Source organism: Parambassis ranga, chromosome 3 (genome assembly GCF_900634625.1).
Source record: "Parambassis ranga chromosome 3, fParRan2.1, whole genome shotgun sequence".
NCBI classification, from domain to species: domain Eukaryota; kingdom Metazoa; phylum Chordata; class Actinopteri; family Ambassidae; genus Parambassis; species Parambassis ranga.
In genome coordinates, this window is record NC_041024.1 from 15,186,598 (window position 1) to 15,209,232 (window position 22,635).

The 22,635-nt window shown below is 42.3% G+C and overlaps 1 protein-coding gene across 1 annotated transcript in view; it reads right to left on the reverse strand.

The window, feature by feature from the left end:
• LOC114432877 (heterogeneous nuclear ribonucleoprotein C) overlaps positions 1 to 22,635 on the reverse strand; it is a 33,421-nt gene that overhangs the window by 1,674 nt on the left and 9,112 nt on the right. Inside the window, exons 3-5 of the mRNA XM_028400952.1 lie at positions 3,826 to 3,876; positions 751 to 920; positions 100 to 213 (exon numbers count right to left, since the gene is read on the reverse strand). Coding sequence (XP_028256753.1) covers positions 100 to 213; positions 751 to 920; positions 3,826 to 3,876 — 335 coding nt within the window. The remainder of the gene's footprint in view (positions 1 to 99; positions 214 to 750; positions 921 to 3,825; positions 3,877 to 22,635) is intronic.

The following is a 22,635-nucleotide window of genomic DNA, read 5'->3' on the forward strand; positions in this document are numbered from 1 at the left end:
GGAGTCTGCCTCAGAATGATTTTGATGTGCGAATAGATTATCTATCACTCGATCTCACACTCTCACTGCTTCCACTGTCTTTCTGAATGAGCGTCTCACCTTTGTGGTCATTCCTCTGTGTGTCCATCCTGTCAAGACTGTCAAGCAGCCCATCGATCTGTGTCTTTATCAGAGTCAGCTCCTTTTTAATCACCTGCAACTCCTCCATCCCCACTGCAGGGGCATACAGAGGGAAAGTGTAAGTGACATAGGGAAATTACACAACCTGACCTTAGAAGAATTTTCTCTAAGTCCTCTAGGTTGAGGTGTTAGGGAATCTATAGCTTAGACTTGTTTTTCAAGCATCCCACTGACACCTTTCCTGAACAATTGTTGAAGAGTACATTGTCCTTCTGAAAGAAACCAATGCCGACAAAGAATTTTATTCCTATCAAAGAGTGAACATGGTCTATTACAATGTCAAAGTTATGTCAAATAACCAGGACCTAAAGTTTCACAGCAGGTATCTACTCACCACACTGCCAGGGGTCCACGTGGGCACATCTATTTTTCGCCCACTGAATTGCTTTATTCATAAAAGCCTCCTTAGAACCTGCACAGGTGCTTTTACTGCTATATCAAATATTAACTGGCCAAACTGTGTGACCCTGCAGCATCTAATGCTACCTTTAAAGACAAGTGCATCTTACACAAATCATTCTGCAGAAGCTTTAGTTCCATCAAATCTCACAGCCCATTCATGTTACTCACACTTGGCTGTGGATGAACTAGTGGAGTGGGCTCTGGAGCTTTTGGAGTGGGTTCTGTCTCGGCTGCGTCTGTGCCCAGAGGAGTAGGAGGAGGAGCGGGATCGCTTGGCAAGACTGGGTCCCAGGGGTAGAGGAGAGAGGGATGCTGGCACACGCTGGTAGTCATACACCCTGCAAATTAAGTAGATACAGTTTTAAAAATAACTCATCCTTACTCATGCAGCTGGTTTCTGCTGCATCTGTGGGAACATGATCTGTAAATTTAGCCAAACGTCTAAGATCACAATGAAAGGAAACACCACAAAGCATTGAAAATGATAAACTTTGAAGAATTATAAGTTTTTTTTTCAGAAAACTGTTAAAGATTTGACCACATCAGTAGACCTGTTTCTATACTTCAAATAGTTTTGAGTTTAAATCCATTGTTTTTAGTGGAAGTGTGTGTTTTTCATGGCTGAATGTATCATTATTTGCAACTTTTCTAAACAGACAAGAAATGATTTGGCTTTTACAAAATGTAACAAAAAAACGTACTCCATGCACCATCACCTGATACCATGATGGTACAAAAATTAAACATTTATACTTGTATTATATAAATAATAAATAGAGATATGTATGTGTTTTCTGTGTTCCTTTGTTTGATATTTTCTATCAAAACCCAGAGTGAAACTGTCTCCCTTTTGCCTCCTCCCTGTGGATAGCTCCATGTCTCTATCTGTCACTGAATGTAATTGGTTCTGTCAGGGCCAATCAATAGCTCCCCGCCAGGCTAGTAGTGCTGGTGACAGAGGGTGTATCACAGTCAACCTTTATAGTGGTTACAGAAACAATACTGTGTGTTTGTGGATGTGTGTTTCAGCTGAAATAGATATGATGTTTTGATTGAAAAAGAGTATGACCTGGTGACCCGGCCAAACACAGCTACAGGGTTTAAATAAACCAATCAGCACAAGGAAAATCTGCAGGAGGTGTAGAAACAAGAATGGAAAATCTATAAATTATTTAGTAAAGTGTCCTTGTTGTTGCAGGAGTTGTGAAGGATCAACAGACTCCGTGACTTGAGGAGACACAAATCAGACCACAGATTCAGAATGCTTTTAGTCATATTCTTTGCAGGAGCACACGACCAACTGGATCTAGTCACGGTCTGGATATTTGAGGATCAGGGGTCTGAACACAGCCTAAAACGTTACTGCAAAGCTAGTGAGTGAAAAACTCCTCTGCTGTATATAACAAGCTAACAATGGGGAGTCACGCTGCCAGCTGCAAGGACCTGGAGTTGGAGAGTAATGTAGATTTACAGATTGAGCTTTAAGCCGGTCAGTCAAACACAGCCTGGCTTCCCGAAAAGTTTTCCTTATTGTTTTCTGTACCTATATGTTCTGTGAAACCCTTTGACTTGATGCAAAGATTAGTGCACCGACTTAACACATTTAGAGTGCACAGTGAGACACTTACACATCACAATGCCACATAAGGATGAAGTGTACTAGGCCACCATAAGTGTGTGAGATTAGAGGATTTGAGCATTGTCCGTGTGGGGAGACACAGAGACCACAAGAATTATGGGAGTTAAAGTCTTTCAGAGCAGTTTGCAGGGGCAGACAGACAATGTGTTGTTACACCGGCTTTGAAGTGTCATCTCAGAGAATGGAAGCTCAGACAATGAGAGACGGTAGACGAGTGAGGATTACAGAAAAGTGTGCAAGTGTGTGTGAGAGAGTGTTTGTCTCCATGGATTAGACCCCACACGGGAAGCAGCTTTGTCAGCTCGAGCTGTTATCTGTGTGTTGAAAGACACTTTACTTTGGTGTTTGCACAAGAGGACAGCAGACAAAAACAGTCATTTCTATTTTTTATCCCTTGCAAATTCATGTGCACAAACAACAAACACAGATACAGAAGTGCACAAACACACACACACAGACCACATTCACTCAAACCCTAAGGCAAACACGTGCACACACACACACAGCTGTCAGTAGTGCTAGCCAACAGCGTTGGGAATAATCATGGAGTGTGTTAAAAACAAATTGAAAATCAGCAGTGAGTGTTCCCCCCTGAGCAAAGACAGAAAAATGCAGAGCTATAGGAAAAAATAAAACAAAGATGACGGGTAATACTCAGAGCAACTGAGCAACGATATGAGAGAAAGGCAAGTGTGTGTGAGCAATGTGACTGCCTTCTTTTATTCAAATGTGCTGAGTGGAGAGTTTATGAGTGAGGCCAGCAGGAGGCGGGAAGGTCCCAGAGCAATTTCACTGGATTGACCAATAATACAGAGCCACTGTGAGTGGAGCTAACTACCCCAACTATGTGGCAACTGCACTTGGTGTATGAGCACATACTGAAAAATGAACAGCACAGTCAATAGTTTGTGATAGGTCCCAAACAATAATCTGTTTCTTTTTTTGAACCCCAATTTTCAGTCTAATCCCTATTTTATGTGAAGTATACAGTGCTCTCTGCTGTAGTGGTTCTAGGAGGTTTAAACTGTTTCTAGTGTCTGCATCTGTGAAGAACAAGCTCTCAGAAATTTTATTTTACTAAAACCGATGTAGTGTAAACTCTTAATTCTAGCCATCAGGTTGTGACATCCTTGTCCAGCCCAGGTCGGGGTATAATATCTAATGTTAAACAGTTCCTCATCACTAGCTCAACACTGATACAGCCTAAAGAAATTTTAGTCCAACACATCAGTATATTATGGTCAGCTTGTGTTATATGCAAGAAAATGAAAATATATTGCCACTGAAATTCAATAAGATGTCCTCACCTCGGAGGGATGCAGTTTAATGATATTTGGAAATATTCTCCTTATATAATCAGAAATACACAGTTCTGAGAATGTGGTCACGCATTTCTGTGTCAGTGTGACTGATGAGCTCCTGGTAGTTTGAGGTTGAGTCTAAACTGTAAGCAAAGGCAGAATGACTGACAGCTGTGTGGCAGACAGAGACAAGGAGCAGAGACTGCTATAGGCAGCCAGGATGAAAAATCCACTTTAGCCTCCTGTGACACACAGACAAGCAACAGGATGTGTGAGCTGCCATGCAAAGCTTTCTGACAGTACCTCTCATAGTAGTCATCGTGATAGCTGTCGTAGTCCAGGTCGAACTCAGATCTGCAGGAAAGGTGGAGAAAAGAGTCAGAGGCAGGTTAGTAGAGCATTTGTCAAAGCCACATGATGTGTTTTTACCGGAGCTATCACATATTTCACTTAATACACACTACGGTTGGTTGGTGTGTCAGCGAGTTATGTGGTACAACCACTTCATTTGGAAAGAATACAGTGCTCATGGTCTCCAGTCAGCTGGAAAAAAACATTGGATTTGTTCTGCTGCAGCATCCAGGCTGGAAAATCCATAGAAATTGGATCATGTTCCAATGGTACCACCCGCTGAATACTGCGATGTGTGACTCGTGAGGTAAACTGTGTGAGGTATGAGTTTGAGAGCATGTCAGACGGACAGAGAGAGAAATTCGGCAGCAGGTGACAGAAGTGAACATATATGGGCAGGTAGCTGATGTGTACCTGTGAAACAGGCCAGAGGAAGTGGAGGAAAGAAAAGTGACACTAAGCCAGAGTGCGATCACATTCTGGTGTGTCAGACCTCAGCATTCCTCCCTAATCCCTGCAGAGAGTCGCTAATAATCCCTCCATGTTGCTCACCCTCGCTCTGTCTCTTTGTCTTCCTCGCTGACTCACTCCCCTCTATCTGTCTTTGTCATTCTTTTATTATCTGTGACGTTTTCACTGACCTCATTCTCTCCACTCGTCTTTGAATTGAGCTCTGTTGGAATTCTTATGTATTCAATCTAGGGGTCGGCGATATGGCAAAAATTTTATATCACGATTCTTTAATGATAAAATCACGATCTCGATTTTATCACGATTTGTTTTTACAATGACACTAATTTGCATGTTTCTGTGTAAATGACGTCAGGTAGCCTACTGTCACCTCTCAAAAACTATCAGTAGATTTTAAAGGCAAACAAAAACTCTGATAACGTGCACTCAGTGTTAGTTTTCAATAAGCATGAAAATGTAAATAACTTACAGAACAAAATAAAGTTTTATTTCAAATAGGTTAAAAAGAAGACTAATGTAATTCTGTAAAGTATTATTCAACAGTCATTTAAACAGACTGAAGTGTGCCTCCTAAGGTTAAACAATAAATACAGTATTGAGACTTAAGTAACTCCTAAAGTTCAATGTGATTTAGAACAAATGATCAAACTTTAATGGGAAACATATCTAAGGACAAACGGAGCTGCTGCTGTCAGCTCTGTCCACCGTTTACTAGAGTCCTCATGGAGCCTCTTCATCAAATGCCTGCGTTATTGTTTTGGTGACGTCATTAGCTGTTGCCTCTGTCTGCATCTGATGTACACACGTGGCCCTCCCACCACACACACAAACACACACACACACCTGAGCTGCTGAGGACACAACAGCAGCGAACCTGAATATAACGAGCTGATAATGTTCAGAGAGGTGGGCGCGTACGTGCTCGTACCATTATAATACACGCGGCCCTTCCACTGCGACATACGTCGCGCGCACACACACACAGGCTTAGAAGACGCGCCGCCGCTGCCGGCAGAAACAGCACCGAATATAAAGGTGGAGTTTGTTTTTAGGGACCAGTTGCTCCTTTCTCTTTTCGTTTTCAGCCGTAGCTTCCTAACAGGGAGGCTGTCATTGGTTGGTCGTGTTCACATTAAGCGCACTGAGAGTTGGCCGAGTGAAAAAACTCATGCTTCTGCGCGAACATAGAACTGCAATTAATAGAACTGCAATTAATAGAACGTGCTCTATGGACGATAAAACGATCTGTCCGTTCTGGTAGATCGCTGATACGTTCAAATCCTTCACGATCATTTCTCGTCAAATCGCACAGCCCTAATTCAATCATCAACCTGCAGGTGCATCTTTTTTTTTCATTCACTTGTGGGCAAATGGACAACACCATATGGACACATAAAGTTCATATGGTGAACCAGAACACCTAAACAATGAGTTTAAAGACAACAGTAAGTGGAGCACAGAAAAACTGGCTTCATCACTAAGGCGTCGTGTGTCTATTGTTAATATCAAAATAATGTCAAAAGTATGCAAATGTTATCATGGGATAACAGCTGAGCCAGTGTCAGGTCATCGGTGTGCATCAGTTACTGGTGTTGTTTTGGAATACTCGCCACTGATGACACTAATTGTATCCTTGTCTACAGCTTTTTGGCTGACTAGGCATGTTGAATATGTGACAAAGCCCCTCAGAGAGGCGGATCATGGTCTGTCTGTGGTGAGCCAGACTCTTGTAAAAAAGGATGGATCGGATACAGTTTGGCTGTTTAACAAATGCAGACATGGACACAGAGCATAGTGCTAACTGTCCATTGGCAGTTTTTTTGCAGTGACACTGTAAAAACCCATTTTCTTCATAAGCTGAAGATACTTGTATGTAGGTTTGCTGCTGTGTTGAAATTCCTCTGTATGTTTATGGTGCATGGACAACACCTGGGTCAGCTAACATGCACAACAAAAACACACAAATGTAGCTCTCAGCGTAAGTTCAGTCATGAAGACTCTGTTTCACATCATCCACCTCTTATCTCTATCCGCTTCCCTCTCCCTCTTCACCATCCTCGCACTCTCTTTCACTGCACTGCACTGCACACCCTCTAGTGACCTCCCACATAGTCAGGTGTTTAATAGATGGCACCTCCCTCACCAATCAGCTGTCGATCCATCCCTCTCCTGCCCAATCATAGTGTGGCAAGACATTTAAAAGCCTCTGTCTCTTCTCCAGCTGTCTCCTGATTAAATCCGGCTACCCTCCTCCACCACAAGCACCTCCCGATCCATGCAGTTCAAGGTCTCCCCTCTCCTGCTTTCCTGCTTCTACACCACCACCAGGTCTAGACCCGGGGGGGTCTTCTGATCAGCGGCCTCTCTGCTCGAGCTTTCCTCCTTTTCGGACGTGGTAGTCACGACGGGGTCTAGGACACCAATGCACATTTACAATTATTGTATTAATAAATTCTTTCTCATTCAGTTCGTTGAGTCTCTCATGATTGAAATGTAATTGTAATTGACCGCATGGCTCAGTGTGGTGGTCGTACAATATTTAGTGACACCAGCCCGGCCTATCTGTCCCTCAGGGGACAGTGAACGTCCTGGCTGTATGCAGTTTTTATGTGTTAGGATAAATATCTGAGAACTAACAAAAAAATACACACAATCACTCCGAGTGTGTTTCTATAGATCTTAAGTGTGGGCTCTTTGTGGAGTGGACTGTGATCACATCTCCGGCATTACTCTCACAGACTCTTCTCTGAGCAGCTGCTTTCCAGAGCTCAGGAGACAGGAAACCACAAAATTATTTATAACAAGTGCTCATGTCTGAGCTGCACACTTGCCAAATTACAAAGCATAATTTCAATCCAATTTAAAGAGTGCCCTCTGTTATCTTAATTGAAATGCAAATGTCTATGTGTTGTTTTATTTCATTTTCAACTGAGAATCTTTGTTGTGCATTTGACAACATGTCTTCAGGTTTTGCCTTTTACACCCTGCACTAGTTAAGGACACACAGAGAGGCAAAAGGACAGAAGAGGACAAAGAAACGCAGTATCAGCTTTTGAGCAGCAGCTTTCTGTTCTCCAACTGAATTCAGCAAGAGAAGAGAGTGAAAATAACATCTATTCAACAAAATCCTCACTGAGGGGGAACTAAGCTGCTCTTCACTTTTTGTTTTTCTCCTTTTAGTATTCGCACATTAACTTCTGGTTGCAGGATTCTGTGGCTCAGAGTAAGAAACACATTCCTCTTTTTGTGTTTGTTACTCGGTTGATTTCTGTAAAACATCACATTATTAGGTTTAAGTGAATTTCAGGACTAACACACAATCAACAGCGACTTATAGTGAATGAGAGCTAGTAAAGGAACAAGCACCATTCAGTGTGCCAGTTTTACTGTATAAATAGTATCGGCCATTTACATCACTTAGCTGTTCTTTAACCCCTAATGGTGAATAATAAATATTTGGTTATCCATTCTGTTATGATGGTTAGGTCATTAAAATGTCAACATGTTACAGTAATGATATGACATGCAAGTTTTTTTAATGTGATTTAGTGAAGATAAATCTGCGACAGGTAAGCGCAGGCCATTTAGTCTGTAATTACAAAGTGAGCAGCCAAGCGCCTCAGCCTAGAGAGGGAGAGAGGCAGATGGACAGCAGGGTCACTAAAGGCTAATTAATTCCTTTTCATAATTTCTCAAGTGCCAAAGCAATCCATTAGACATAGCTGGCTATAAATCATCCCAGCCTAAGCGTGCCTCTGTGTGTGTGTTTGTTTTGTGTGAATTGGGCAAAGACAAATGTCTTTTGTGAACAAATCATCCCAGGGATTTCCTCCAACAACTTCGTCTCCAACAGGAATTTCACAGATTGCGTGTGCATGTGTGTACATATGAGAAATGAAAGAGATACAGTTCAATTGCTTTAGAACCTTGACAGATGCAATTTAAAATCCACTGGTAATAGATCAAAGTGACGATTGTGCTGACAAACAGTCATCGCTTCGTTTGTCTCTTCACACAACATTTTCTATTTACGAAACCAATAGATAAATTTATGATCACAATATTACCTTGATCTGATTTTGCAACAGAACAGAAGCCGCAGCTGAGTTCAGACTCCACCTGAACAAGCTGCCAAGTAGTAATTAAATTCATTGCCTTTCTCTACTGAACAATGTGACATTTAGTGGAAAACACACGCATTAAAACAAATCTTAAAACACATGGATAATTTCATTCATCACAACACTAGATGAAAATCATAACAGCATAAATATAAATTTCGGCATGAATAAAACATATTTTTAAGGCAGACAGTAAGTGAGCAGGTGACTGACGAAAGACCAGCTACAAATATGAGCTTTCTGAAGTGGAGAGTCACATGATCAACAGGCCAATTTTAGAAAGATTTCCCAGAATATATCACCTATCGCACCATCCAAGGGATGTTTAGGGAGTCAAATCAGCATGCACCATGGCAACAGCTTTTGCATGTCTATGGTGGCATTTTTATATGTGCTAATATGCTACTCATTGTGTTCCACTGCTCACCTGTTGTTACATAGTTAGTCGTATGAGCAAATGCAGTTAGACTGCAGCTGGTCACACTCTCCTCCATGTGCTTAAAAAGATGGGTTTGTTGCTGAGCTGATGGTATGTGCCTGCTGTTACCAATCAATCCACTGCTCAAGCTGAAATCTGCTGTGAACTTCAGCATGGTGTATTACATTCTAAAAACAGTGTTCTGTGTTCTGATTTCTCAGCCCAGTCTCATCCCCTAACATGAAATACACACTTAATTTTAAATCAATTGTTGCATGCACTGTGACACTAATTGTTGCTTTTGTCATGACATCAGGAACAAATTTTTGAACTAATGCATTTTAACTGGAATTGTCTTCTGTGTCAGTCTGTGTCTGCAGCATTGTTCTGTGCAGACTGACACGAATCATTGTCATGACAGCCAGCATGCCTAACTTTAACCTGTCTTGTTTTAATGCCTAACCCCAACTGCAAGTCAAAAGCGAGATGGAAGTGACAGTAGCAAAATAAAGAAATCCACTACAGTCAGTATGGCATAGAGCACAGGGCAGATGCAAAGCCGGGATTCCTGGGTGAAGGTCTGCGGTGAGTTGGAGCCCTCCACAGCCTCCTATATATCTCCAGGTGTGACAGTGGATGATTTGCGTCAGCGTGAACAAAAGAAGATTTTGTTCAAAATGTCTTTGCCTCCCACAGGTTAGCATGTCTGCATTAACAAAAATAATTCCTTGTCTTTGTAGGAGGTAATTCAAGCATAAGATGTATTATGGCACAAATTATTCCATTTTGTATAATCATACTCAGCTTCTTGCAGTTCTGTGATTCTAGACACTTCAGCTTCAGAAAGAACATGGAGGACTAATATCAATAGAGTTTAGAACTAAATAGAAATCCCTAGAATATACAGAACAAGCCATACAGCAGGGTTACGTAGCTGTGCACATTTCTGAATTCTTTGTATCAATACAGGTGAAAGAACAGATATGTTTGCACCCGTCTAACCCACCCAGTTTTACACATCCACCAGAGAAAGCAGCAACACTGCAAACATAATGCAGTATCTGTGTACTTTGACAAAGGTCAAGGTCCAAAATGGTCCAAAAGCCTGATTGGCTGGAAAGTAAAAATTATGAAAAGAATTTGAGTAAACAGACAAGACACTACAGCTGATTACAAGCCGCACCCTTAAAGGCCCATCACTGACTCCCAGAGCTCCATATACACTCAACAAAAATATAAACACAACACTTTTGTTTTTGCTCCCATGTTTCATGAGATGGACTTGAAGATCTAAACTTCATTCCAGATACACAATATTACCATTCCTCTCAAACATTGTTCACAAATCTGTCTAAATGTGTGATAGTGAGCACTTCTGCTTTGCTGAGATAATCCATCCCACCTCACAGGTGTGCCACATCAAGATGCTGATCTGACATCATGATTAGTGCACAGGTGTACCTCAAACTGCCCACAATAAAAGGCCACCCTGAAATGTGCAGTTTTGTCTCACAGCAAAATGCCACAGATGCCACAAGCATTGAGGGAGCGTGCAATTGGCATGCTGACAGCAGGAATGTCAACCAGATCGGTTGCTCGTGCATTGAATGTTCATTTCTCCACCATAAGCCGTCTCCAAAGGCGTTTCAGAGAATATGGCAGTACATCCAACCGGCCTCACAACCGCAGACCACGAGTAACCACACCAGCCCAGGACCTCCACATCCAGCAGGTTCACCTCCGAGATCGTCTGAGACCAGCCACTCAGACAGCTGCTGAAACAATTGGTTTGTATAACCAAACAATTTCTGCACAAACTGTCAGAAACCGTCTCAGGGAAGCTCAACTGCATGCTCGTCGTCCTCATCGGGGTCTTAACCTGACTCCAAATCGTCGCCGTAACAGACTTGAGTGGGCAAATGCTCACATTCGATGGCGTCTAGCACGTTGGAGAGGTGTTCTCTTCACGGATGAATCTCGGTTTACATTGTTCAGGGCAAATGGCAGACAGCGTGTGTGGCGTCGTGTGGGTGAGCGCTTTGCTGATGTCAATGTTGTGGATCGAGTGGCCCATGGTGGTGGTGGGGTCATGGTATGGGCAGGCATCTGTTATGGACGAAGAACACAGGTGCATTTTATTGATGGCATTTTGAATGCACAGAGATACCGTGATGAGATCCTGAGGCCCATTGTTGTGCCATACATCCATGAACATCACCTCATGTTTCAGCAAGATAATGCACGGCCCCATGTTGCAAGGATCTGTACACAATTCTTGGAAGCTGAAAATGTCCCAGTTCTTGCATGGCCAGCATACTCACCGGACATGTCACCCATTGAACATGTTTGGGATGTGCTTGACCGGCGTATACGACAGCGTGCACCAGTTCCCACTAATATCCAGCAACTTCGCACAGCCATTGAAGTGGACCAACATTCCACAGGCCACAATAGACAATCATGAGGCAAATGGTGGTCACACCAGATACTGACTGGTTCTGAGTCCCCAGACCGCCAATAAAGCAGAAACAAAATGCACATTTCAGGGTGGCCTTTTATTGTGGGCAGTTTGAGGTACACCTGTGCACTAATCATGATGTCAGATCAGCATCTTGATGTGGCACACCTGTGAGGTGGGATGGATTATCTCAGCAAAGCAGAAGTGCTCACTATCACACATTTAGACAGATTTGTGAACAATGTTTGAGAGGAATGGTAATATTGTGTATCTGGAATGAAGTTTAGATCTTCAAGTCCATCTCATGAAACATGGGAGCAAAAACAAAAGTGTTGCGTTTATATTTTTGTTGAGTGTAGTTTGTTTGATAGAAAGGTCAGGAGAGGATGTTTCACTGAGGATGTCAAAGTGGAGCCCAATGAGACATGATAATAACCCTGCTAATAAAACCTAAGGGCAGTATGAAAGCAAAAAACCCTGTGCAGCTCATAGCTTTAATTTTTAAATGCTCTACGCTAATTACATTAAGTTCAATTACCTCAACAGACCCACCTACAGTATGGACAAATATTATGTGAAGATTTCCAATTCACTTGTGAACACTCCCCCCTTTCCAACATTATGGAAAACATAGCACTGCAGAACAATCAGGAGAGAACACACTGGAGAGCAACCTACACCTACACAAAGGCTGAAAACAGCAAGCAGTCATGAAGATTGTGGGACTGGCAAAAATGAAAAAACTAAACTTGTGTTCATAGACTGACAATTAAAGAAAAGACTGTGAGAGGAAAAGAAGAAAGAGGCGGTCTCCGGGATGGGATGCTGAGGGTGAGTGTGATCAAGATGAGAGCAGAGAGGCTTTGATGGGGGAGGAGGAGAAGATGAAGGGAGTGCTGGCAGCTCGTTCACCCTCTCAGACACTCTCTAAGGACAGACTCTGAGCTAATCTACTCCCTTTCCTTTTCATTTAATCACTGTCGCTGTTATTCTCTCCATTTCATTCGCATTCAGAATTTATTCGCTCTTTCTTGTTGTAAATGCATCAGTGATGCTCCAGACACAACAACCTGCTTTCTCTTTCATTTTCAAGGGCTTCCTTTATGCAAATATACAGAACAAGATACACAAGTCAAGACTACCGTCACACACATACAAACAAAAAACTCTCCCAGGCCTCACACTGTTTCCTGTGAAATGTGACAATATATGCAGCAGATGTCTCATGTCACAACCATATCATGTGAATAGCAACATGTGCCTACACATGGGAGCCTATTTCTACATCTCCACTATGAGTAGAAGCAAAAGCACATTCTTTGAAGCACAGTCAAAAGCGATGCTATCAAGTAATGAAGGGAGGTAGATCTAAAAGAACCAAATACATTTAATGACACATCCCAGGAACAAAGAGAAGAGGACAAAAAAAGAATATGAGATGAACTGTTGCAAGTAATATAACGATGATATGATGATGTATGACTAACAAATTAGATAATGTTGACATGTGATTTTACACAAATAAACATTATGTGACTACCATCACCAACCCTGGACTAGCCCACAGTGTTAAAGGTTTGAGTCGGGCCTAAATGTTACACGTTCTCAAAATTACCACTGCTGTGGTTTTTTGGGGTTGATGGATATGGATGCTGTGTTACTGTCTGTGGACAGGTTAGTATTTGTAAAATATTTGGAGTAGGCTATGTCAATGTTCATCAGTTTTGTGTGAATGTCCTGCAATAAAGCTTTAACTTTACATCTGAGTTAATTCAGGTAAACACATACACACACAGCAGTACCTCTCACAAACAATCCTGGGGAAATCAACATTTCATTACAAGAGCATCTTTATTGTCCTGCAAACCTACTTAAACATGCAGCGATCACACACTTTACTGCTTTAATCAATGACATGCAGGATCAATAACACGTCACAAAGTAATCCGCTCACAGACATCCTTTACAGTCTGGCTTATAGTGTGCATTATTTGGATAAAGTGTATGTATCAAGGGAGGTGATAAACAGCTATAAACCAGAGCATGGGAGGTAGTAAAGTTATATCCTGCATGCATCAAGGTTAAATTAGAGCCTGAGTGCAGTTTATTTACTCTGGGAAAGAGCAGAACATAGAAAAGAGTTAGAGCATGTTAAATGACACTCAGTGGTTTTCTCTTTACTGTGGTTTAAGGCTTACAGCCCTTCAGGTTTTAGTGCACCTCCACCATATACATAGTTCCAAATAGTGGAACAGTCCAGTAATAGAGGAGCTGACAGGGATGATGCATCAATATGGTTTAATAGAAACCCAGGGAAAGGTGGAGCATATGTTTTTCCTATCTTTCAGATTTTATCCTGAATGTGCAGCGTACTCATAAACTGAAAAATACCACTTAAACGGAAGAGGAAGGAAATGCCAGTTCGCCAGAGCTCTTAAACAGGAGCGGATAAAATTGAGACAGAGTCAGAAGGTGTGAGTGGAGCGTTTGTTAAAGAGACAAGGAGGATGGGGACATTGGCAGGAATGAGTCAGATTCTCCTACAGCTGTCAGGGTGTGGACATTCCTGAACGACACAATGGACTTGGAGGATCAGCAGCAGCAGGGATGAGGCGTGGTGTGGTTGCTGTTTGATTAGCAACAGCATCCAACTACAGAATGTCAGCTGGAAATGATTGTCATGCATTAGTTGTGTTTTTTAATGCCATTACAAGCGATGGAAAACTGACAGCTTCATTGTCATTTGACATGTGAAGTCATAAGAAAATATTTGTTTTATCCCACAAGATAGAAACATGTAGTTAAAATTTTTACTATTGAACCTCACGTCACAATTTTCAGCTGAACTTCGATCACACTGATTCAAAACAGAAAAAACTACTAAATACACTGCAAAGAGGCCCTGTCAGTATCAAAATAAAGATAGTGATATCACAGATAAAGTATGAAGGGGAACAAAGCCAAAGGAGAGAAGAGGTGGACTGTCTAAACAAATGATTAACATAATCTGCCTTTCAAATCAGATGATTTTATACCATTTTTACTGTCATTAAAAGCCCAAACAGCTTGCTCATTTAGTACTTACAAGCAGGACAAAGCATTTTATATGATGTCATCTAATCAGGTGGTTGGGTTTGGCTGGCCCCTGTTTGAGACAAAAACATGGCTAAAAATAAAAGAGCCAAAAATCCAATGTATGCGTTTCAATCACCAGAAGACATATAGTGTAATTTATGACCACATGTGTGAATTCTGTGTGAGCATGCATGCTCAGTATGTGGGTGTAGGTATGCACACCATACGTGCATAGAGCAGATAAGTGTGAGTTCAGCTTATAAGAGGTAGAAACAATCTCCCCTCAGCGGTGTCAACAGTACGGCCTAATCCTCCTGGAGGCAGAGTGTTTAGAGTGGGATAAGTCCAATTCTTCTGCATGACTTAAGACCATCTGCACCCAACTCAACACATAACAAATGAGCAAATGATGAGCCGTTTTTCTTTCCAAAAACACCTCGTGAAGCTCAGTGCACATCTTTTAAGATCCTTTGTACATATATACCTGGCTAATGTTGACAAGTCCACACTTGGTCCAAAACACAATACAAAAGAGAATAATACATTTGTTACCTAAAAGAGAGTCGATTATGCAAAATTTTTCACATTTGTTTTAAACATAGTCCATTCCTACATTTGCACTTAAAATCCAGCTGCCGTAGAGTATAAGGATCCTATTTTATCTTGTGGATGAGGTAGCAGTAGTCTCTGGGTGAACAGGGCAGGTCTGTCTGTCTTGTCTACCATTGCATCTCAGAAAACTGAAGCTATTGCCTTGTCTGTGGACTGCACCAATATGGTTTCCTTGGGAACGTCAGACTTTGTTCTCCACTGTTTTCATTGTTCTTTCATTAGAAGTGGATGGACTCAAGTTCCCTTCCTGGTTACAAACTCTCAGAGAAACCTTTCTGGATCCACCTCAGAGATGGAAGATGAAAATGTCCTGAGTTGAGTCCTCATCAGGCCCAAAGCTGACACTTTGTTCTGTTGGAGTGATTTACTTGGACACATTTTTGTGGTAACGTATTGTGTTATTCATTGAGTGAATCATCATGTCATGGATACTGAAACTTCTTGTGTGGTGACACTGACCAACTTTCCAGCATGGGGGTGAGCCTCCCTTGGTCTTGACAACATGTCCTTGGCAGCATCCTTGAGTAACAGGCCTTTGAGACCAAGGTAGTAGATAACTGAATGAACAGCAGATGGCTCACCTCCTTCTACCTTAGGCCACAAACATATCACTCACTCTTCATGCATACGGCGTTCTCCAGGTGGTCCAACTGCTTCAGTTTGGTGCCATTCATCAAAAAGATTAGAGTCTCGCTGGGAGCAGTGATTGGATATTTCTGAGATCAGGATATTAAATGGTAATTAGCAGCAGTACTCCACAATGTGACAACTGACATCCAAAGCACTTACAGAGACCTTTAAACCTCCATGCCACCCATTACCCATGAAGAGTGTGAAGAGAAGAGATATCACGACACTTTCTCTAACAGGGGCCCCGTCAGAAGCGACTTAGAGCGCGAAGTTAAAAGGTTACCCGAGGCTGCCTGGAGTAATTAATCCTTCCAGCCTTCTCAACTCTGTCAAGCCCCTGCATCGTTTTCATATCCTGAACTTTGCTGTTGTCCTGAAATTAATGAAGAATTAAAAGCTAAAAGTCATTTTGGCTCAACTGCATGAAGGGCAAAGCAGCATGGTTTCACTGAGCTAAAATTAACTCCTTTGCACTCAACCAGGAGGGAAGTAAAAAGACAAGACATCATCACAAAAACGTGAGCAAAATACAGACGATTTCATTGTTTTTGAGCAGCTGTGTCTGGTTAGACTACGTCATCAAACCATGAAACAAAGTCTGCCTCCACCTCAGGGTATGAACATCTGGGCAAACAATCAGCTGCCATTCAGAAAGCCCTGCACATGAGCTATTTGTGGTTTAACTGTGACTGACAGGACTGACATTTGCTGAGTCAACGTCAGACTGGAGTCTGTGATCCTCACTGGACTAAACTTTAACCTGAGCTAACATCAGCCACGCTCTGTCAACAAAACCTCATTCTTACTGAGAGGAGCAGAGAAATCACAAGAGTCATCTTTGTATAAAAAGGAGGGAGACAACTGTACAACTTTAGGACATGATGTTTGTACAGGTCAGAGGCAAACTAAGCAGTCTGGAACTGCAGGAAAAAGAACCATTAGCTGAATTTTAAGGAGATCCAAGCATACTGCAGCAGAACTAAATGGTTAAACAGAAACTGGCTGAAGTTTTTACAGAATGTATATGGACAGAATTTGTGATCACTACATGCAGGAGCTTCATAAACAAAATGGTTACATAATAACATAATAATTCTTTTCTCATTTAGTCTTAGTACCTTTCATAAAGGCGGTTTCTGCACCATATATGCCATGCTAAGTGTCCCAGTCATGGTGGGAAATGTTGCAAATTAATAAATAGAACTGGCTGATGACAGTACTGGATTTACAGTTTTTTTTTTGTTATTTTGTTTGTTTGTGATGAATTACTTTAATTTGCAATTTTTCAGATCAGCCAAATTGCCCCATCTGTTATTTTATCCATCAACAATTTCTCAATTGATTTTCAACCAAATTCGTGTTATGTTATATTAATACTGTGATAAAAATTTACATATAACCTGACTCAGAGTTTTCTTTTAGTCCCCTGGGGTGGTTACACTCTTGTCTAAGCTGTTACAGTGTACTCAGACAGAACTCAAGGTGAATCTAAAAGCTTGGACAACTACATATAAAGTCAGTGCAAAGACATGAGTGGGAGGGTGCCAAATCTCCCAGCATAGCAAAGTGAGATGCAGCTGCACATGTAGAAAATGTTTCAGCTTGTGCAGGAGTAGGTGTAGGCAGAATGGTAGCGCACACATGCACCAACAACCACACTGACTGAATCACACATGCAAGCTTTTATAACTCACTTGCCAGTCTTTGTGGGTGTGTTATGCACCTTTAACATATGTGCACTTGACACAAACATATTACATGTCTGTGGTGTTCACAGACATCTTGCAGGAAGCATAAATGTGACTTTCTTGGTAAAAACACCAGAGTTTCAGGCAGCGTTACGAGTGTGAGTATCGAATAGCACTCATCACAGTGTACAGCAGTTGATGATGATTATTTCAGTTCTGATATCATGAGACTTGCTGATATATAATGTAGTACTCCGTCCATACATTCACACTTTTTATGTACTCTAACTCTCACCTTAACTCCCTTGTTCCCCTTGCTAACCCCCATTACCCCTCTGTGCTGACGGTGAGCTTTTCCAGCCCAGGCCACAGAAAAGGCTCTCTTGCTGCCTTCCAAACGCTGACGTACTAAAACACCCCCCCCCACCCCACCACCACCACTCCTTTCACTGCAGCCCCTCACCCTATCTCTGTGTCATACTGCTGCTCTCTCTTGCCATCAAAATGAACTTTGAGTTAGTTTTCTGTGTGTTCTGGTCCCCGGTCGTGCTCTGCAATGTCACTGTCAGCTTCAATCTGGTGACACACACAGCAATGAAAAACAGTCCACAGTCCTCTTGGAAACATAAATGGCTTCAATGGGAACTAGACAGTAATAACAGCACAGTGGAGTCTACGAACTCCACCAGTTCGGTGTGCTGGAAAAGTAACAACAGTCACATTGAGCGCTGAGTTCCTGCACTTTTGGACTGGGCTGTCTATTCTCCCATAGATACTGTGAAAGTCACTTTTGGGAAATTGTTTATGTGGTTTTATTTTTTACTGGGCCTGGAGAGGCAGGCTGCTCCCTTAAGCTGACTGACCGTCTAAATGCAAGCCAGTATTGATCGTCCTTCCTCGGGCCTTTCACACAGCCGTGCTAAGGACACATTAAATGTGTTATAAGTCATTAGGAGCTCCAGGCTTCAAATCTTACCTGTCTAAGTTAAAATATATTGACATATTGTGCTCTGACAAACTTTGTATTTTTGGAGGTAGCCCTTAGGTGTGTACTGATGCCTTGGCAGTGTGTGTGTGTGTGTGATTGTCTATGTACAATATATCTGTACTGTGCTGAACACTGGGGAGCATGTGTCAGTGTATGGTTGTGCTGGGGACACGCAGAGACATTGAATCTGTGTGTGACTGTGTGTGTGCAGGGAGCAGACTCCTCTCGCTGCCCCGGGGGCTCAGAGCCCATTTCCTGTTGTGCAGTGTGATAAGTTTCCCTGTCAGATCCTCCCAGCACCACTATATTTCTGATAAGCTCCACTGCTAGTTTTCCCGACCTCTGGCACAGAGATCAATTTGAGATTGATTCAGAATGCCTTGCTGGGCCGAGCTGGAAGATCAATTTGAGATGGATTGTTCACGCCAGGGGGCCAATGACACGCAGTGCAGTGCTCACTTGCTTTCTCTTCTTTGCTTTCTTCACCCCTCACTCTCACTGACTGCTGTTATTTCTTCCTCTCTGCATTTTTCTGTCCCATGTGCTCCTCTCTCTTTCAGTTGTTTCACACTTGTCCTCTTTACTGCTGTTTTACATCCCGCCTGTCTTTCACCTTTATGCATCAATCCCTATTCATGCCTCCTTTTCTGCCAGCCTTACTCTTCCCCTACCAGCAGGGTGTGGACAGGAGGGATAGAGATGACTTCATTAGCAGAGGGACCAACCCCAGTAGAATGATAAGCCTGCAGGACAGAGGAGATAGTTCATCTGGCTGGGTAATGCACAGAGCCGCAAAATATATGGATGTAAACCAACCCAGACACACAGAGACACACAAACGCGGACACACACAGCAACAGTAATAAAATATTTTTATTTCATGTAATCTTGGTCTTTTTTGCTATCGTGTCTCCACCGCTGGCTCGTGACCTTATCGCCACAGAACATCACGTCTACAGCCAGTATGTCACTCTGTCACCACCATCTTCCTACCTCCCTCTCTGTCCACCTGTCTCCTATCATCTCCTATCATGTTGTTCTCTACCGTCTCAAAGGCTTTGTCTGCGGCTCTGAAACCAGCAGATACACTTTACTTCCTTCTCTGCAGAGACTGACCTTTTCCCCAGCAGAACATCCACCTCTGACTGCACTGACCTTTACCTACAGTACAGCCCCAGTCTTCTCTCAGGAATGGACTGCAACGGTACATTGTCTGCGCATCCATGCAGAGAGTCGGCTGACAAAGGAAAGAAGAAAACGCTGGACAGAAAAATGGGAATAGCAGTTATGCCGTAAAATTGATGTTCAAGTGGAAGGGGGAGGAAACAGTAGGCTTTGATGAACACTTAGTGGGCTGTTATTGGCGACGGCACAAGCAAAAGCTGCCACCACGGTGATATGCTTGCCATTCATAGTCCCTCACTCAGCCATTCTCCATCACCCCTAAATCAGTTATATACACACAAAGAGACAGAGCAGTGAGAAGAATAAAAAGCTTGAAAACCTAGAAGTTAAGACCACTTTCCATCCTACCTATCTAAGCCAAAATAAATGAATGAATCCCACATTGCTGTGCATTCATACATAGCAACATATAGAATTATGTTATACAGAGTTACAACACTCTAATATTTTAGAGTTGGAAATGAGCCATGATACTAAATACAAACACACCGTTCATGTGTGTTATGCAGTTACCGTATTCTAAGGGGGCTGACTGGTTTCATTGTCTGAGACAATAACATCGGTACTCACAATAAAAACACTGATACATTAGTCACGCAGGCAAAGAACTCCCTCCACACTTGATTTAACTTCATTTTACCAATGCGCAGACATAAGCAAAATTCTGTTTGCGAGCAAAAACTACATGGCAAGAAATTCATCACTGCAAACTGGAGTGCACTCTGAAGTGCTTCCCAACAAATGAACAACCCAGACCAAAGGCATGCTGCAGTATGCATCTTTACTTTGGTTTCTGATTATTATTATGACACAGGCCCTGTCATGAGCAGACACTCATATACAGCCTGTGTGTGTGCTGTGGTTATCATGTTCTGATTTGTGTTACATGCTTATATTTATTTTCACATTAACAATAAATGTGAATTATTATTTTTCCAGTATGTGACCCTGTGCAATGTAAAAACCTCCCATTAAATAATGCTTTAAAATGAAAAATGATGTGTGTACACATTTAGCTCTGGGTGGGCATCATAACATCTGGCAGACAGCTGTGTTGTGCCAAACCAGAGTGATGTCACAGAAATACATCCAGCAGAAAGCGGGTGAACTTCGGCATGGCTTACTTTACTGCAGATTGCCTCCATTTGCCCTTTGCTTTTTCCACTGCTCGGGGTGGATTTACAGATGTCAGCCAACCAAGCCTCAGGCCTGATACATACAATCTGTCAAAACAAGTGTCGAATTGTGCAAGGGAACAAATGAGGAGGAAGATATATTGTAGGTTTACAGATTATTCCCAGTACTGCTACACTGTCTCGAATGATAAGTCTTGACCTCTGCGTAGTTTAGACTGGTTAAGGTGACACTGCAAGGACCAACGTCATGACTGAGGATCACTAATAAAAATGCTAAAAGACCAGAGGTCTAACATGAATTTGACCTTAAAACTAACATGTATGTTATGATGCCCCTTTCAGCTTGGACTTTGGCTCATCTTTGGCTTCACCCCAAATTAAATTTGAATTACTGCATTTTACATGCCCCATAATTTTTACATTTAATGCCACATCATACCCAGTGACTAACTTAAATGCAATAAAATATCAAAAATATCATAATTTCCTCCTAATATCTTTCATCAGATTAGCTTTTATGTTGCGGCTCAATATGTATCTCATTGGACAAATATTACACCATTACCCATCCACTTTGCCTGCCCCCATCAGCCTCTTTAAGCCTCTGTAACAGATGGGCCTGCTGCAGACTCTAACTCCACTATGACTGCCCCATCTGATAATTAAAACAGATGAGAGAATATTAACAGAATGAAGTGCATGGAGAAAGAAGACAAAAATACCAGAGACCAGATGCTCAGTACACTCTGCCACTCAGCGTTGGGGCAAGTCCCCCATCCACCCTCTGTGCTCCTCCACTGAGATGGCGAAAATGGAGCAGATAGTAAACTGAGACTAGGAAATTATAATGAGGGCTGCTGTGGCCACACAAAGCATGGGGTGTGTAGAGAATGCCTTAAGCTAAGCAGCACCCAGGGGATCAGGGGGATGACCTATGATAGAGCTATAACTGACACAAACGGCGACAAAAGAGCTGCTTAACCACAGAAGGCATCTAAATAGGATCCAACGCAATAAATCAATATTGATGATTACTCTGAAATTGATATGGCATGATAATATTCTATAAATAATCCAGTGCCTCTTCAATCATTTCTTTCTTTTCAGGTCATGGACTGGTTGTATATTCGCATGCTCATGTAAAACCCTTCCTGTGGCACCTGAGCCTGTCCGTAAGGGCCACACAGCACAGTGAGCTTTTGAAGGAGTGCACTGGAGCACGTATAGGCCACAACTGCAGCAGCATCTGGGTTGTGAAAGGCTTGCCTTTCTCTCCACCCCATCCCTGCTTCCACAGCTGGGGCTCACCAAGCTAGAGGGGATCTGTGACAGTCAGGAAGTATGAACAATAAATGATGACAACACCCATATGTTGTCACAGTCGCTCTGGAGCAAATGGCCTGGGGGTAGATATATGAGAGTGGCAGTCACAAGAGTGGAAAAAACAGGCCTGCTATCACAAGACAAGGAAAGACTTGAACCGTGTTAAGACACAAAAAGAAAGGTTTTGTTGGTTTTCACTATAGACAGATTAGAGGTTAACGTTTAATTTTAACACCCATAATCTAACTTTCAGAAATGCAGTTTGCCCACATGGTTTTGGAAAAGCAAATGAGAAATGTTTTATAGCATCTTAGACACGAGTTAGAAAGTTTGTTCACAAAGTAATCTAGGCCACAGGCAGAAGGGTTGTTGGCTGCCTCTAGAAGAACAGTGGGAGGAGGGAGTAGACGGGGCACAGTGCTGCCAGCAGCACAGAGCGGGATTATTGGAGTCTGGACAGAGAGATTTTTGCTAGCTGTCTTGCCATGATCTGACTGCTGCTGTGGCCCATTGTAGCTTCTGCACTCTATTGAATCTTATAATTTACCACTCTGCAGCTTCACACCATGAACATACACTTGTAAAAGCTGCATAGATTTTCCACATTAATGTGTACACACAATAATAGTCGCCCTCATGCAGCTACAGTGATGTCAC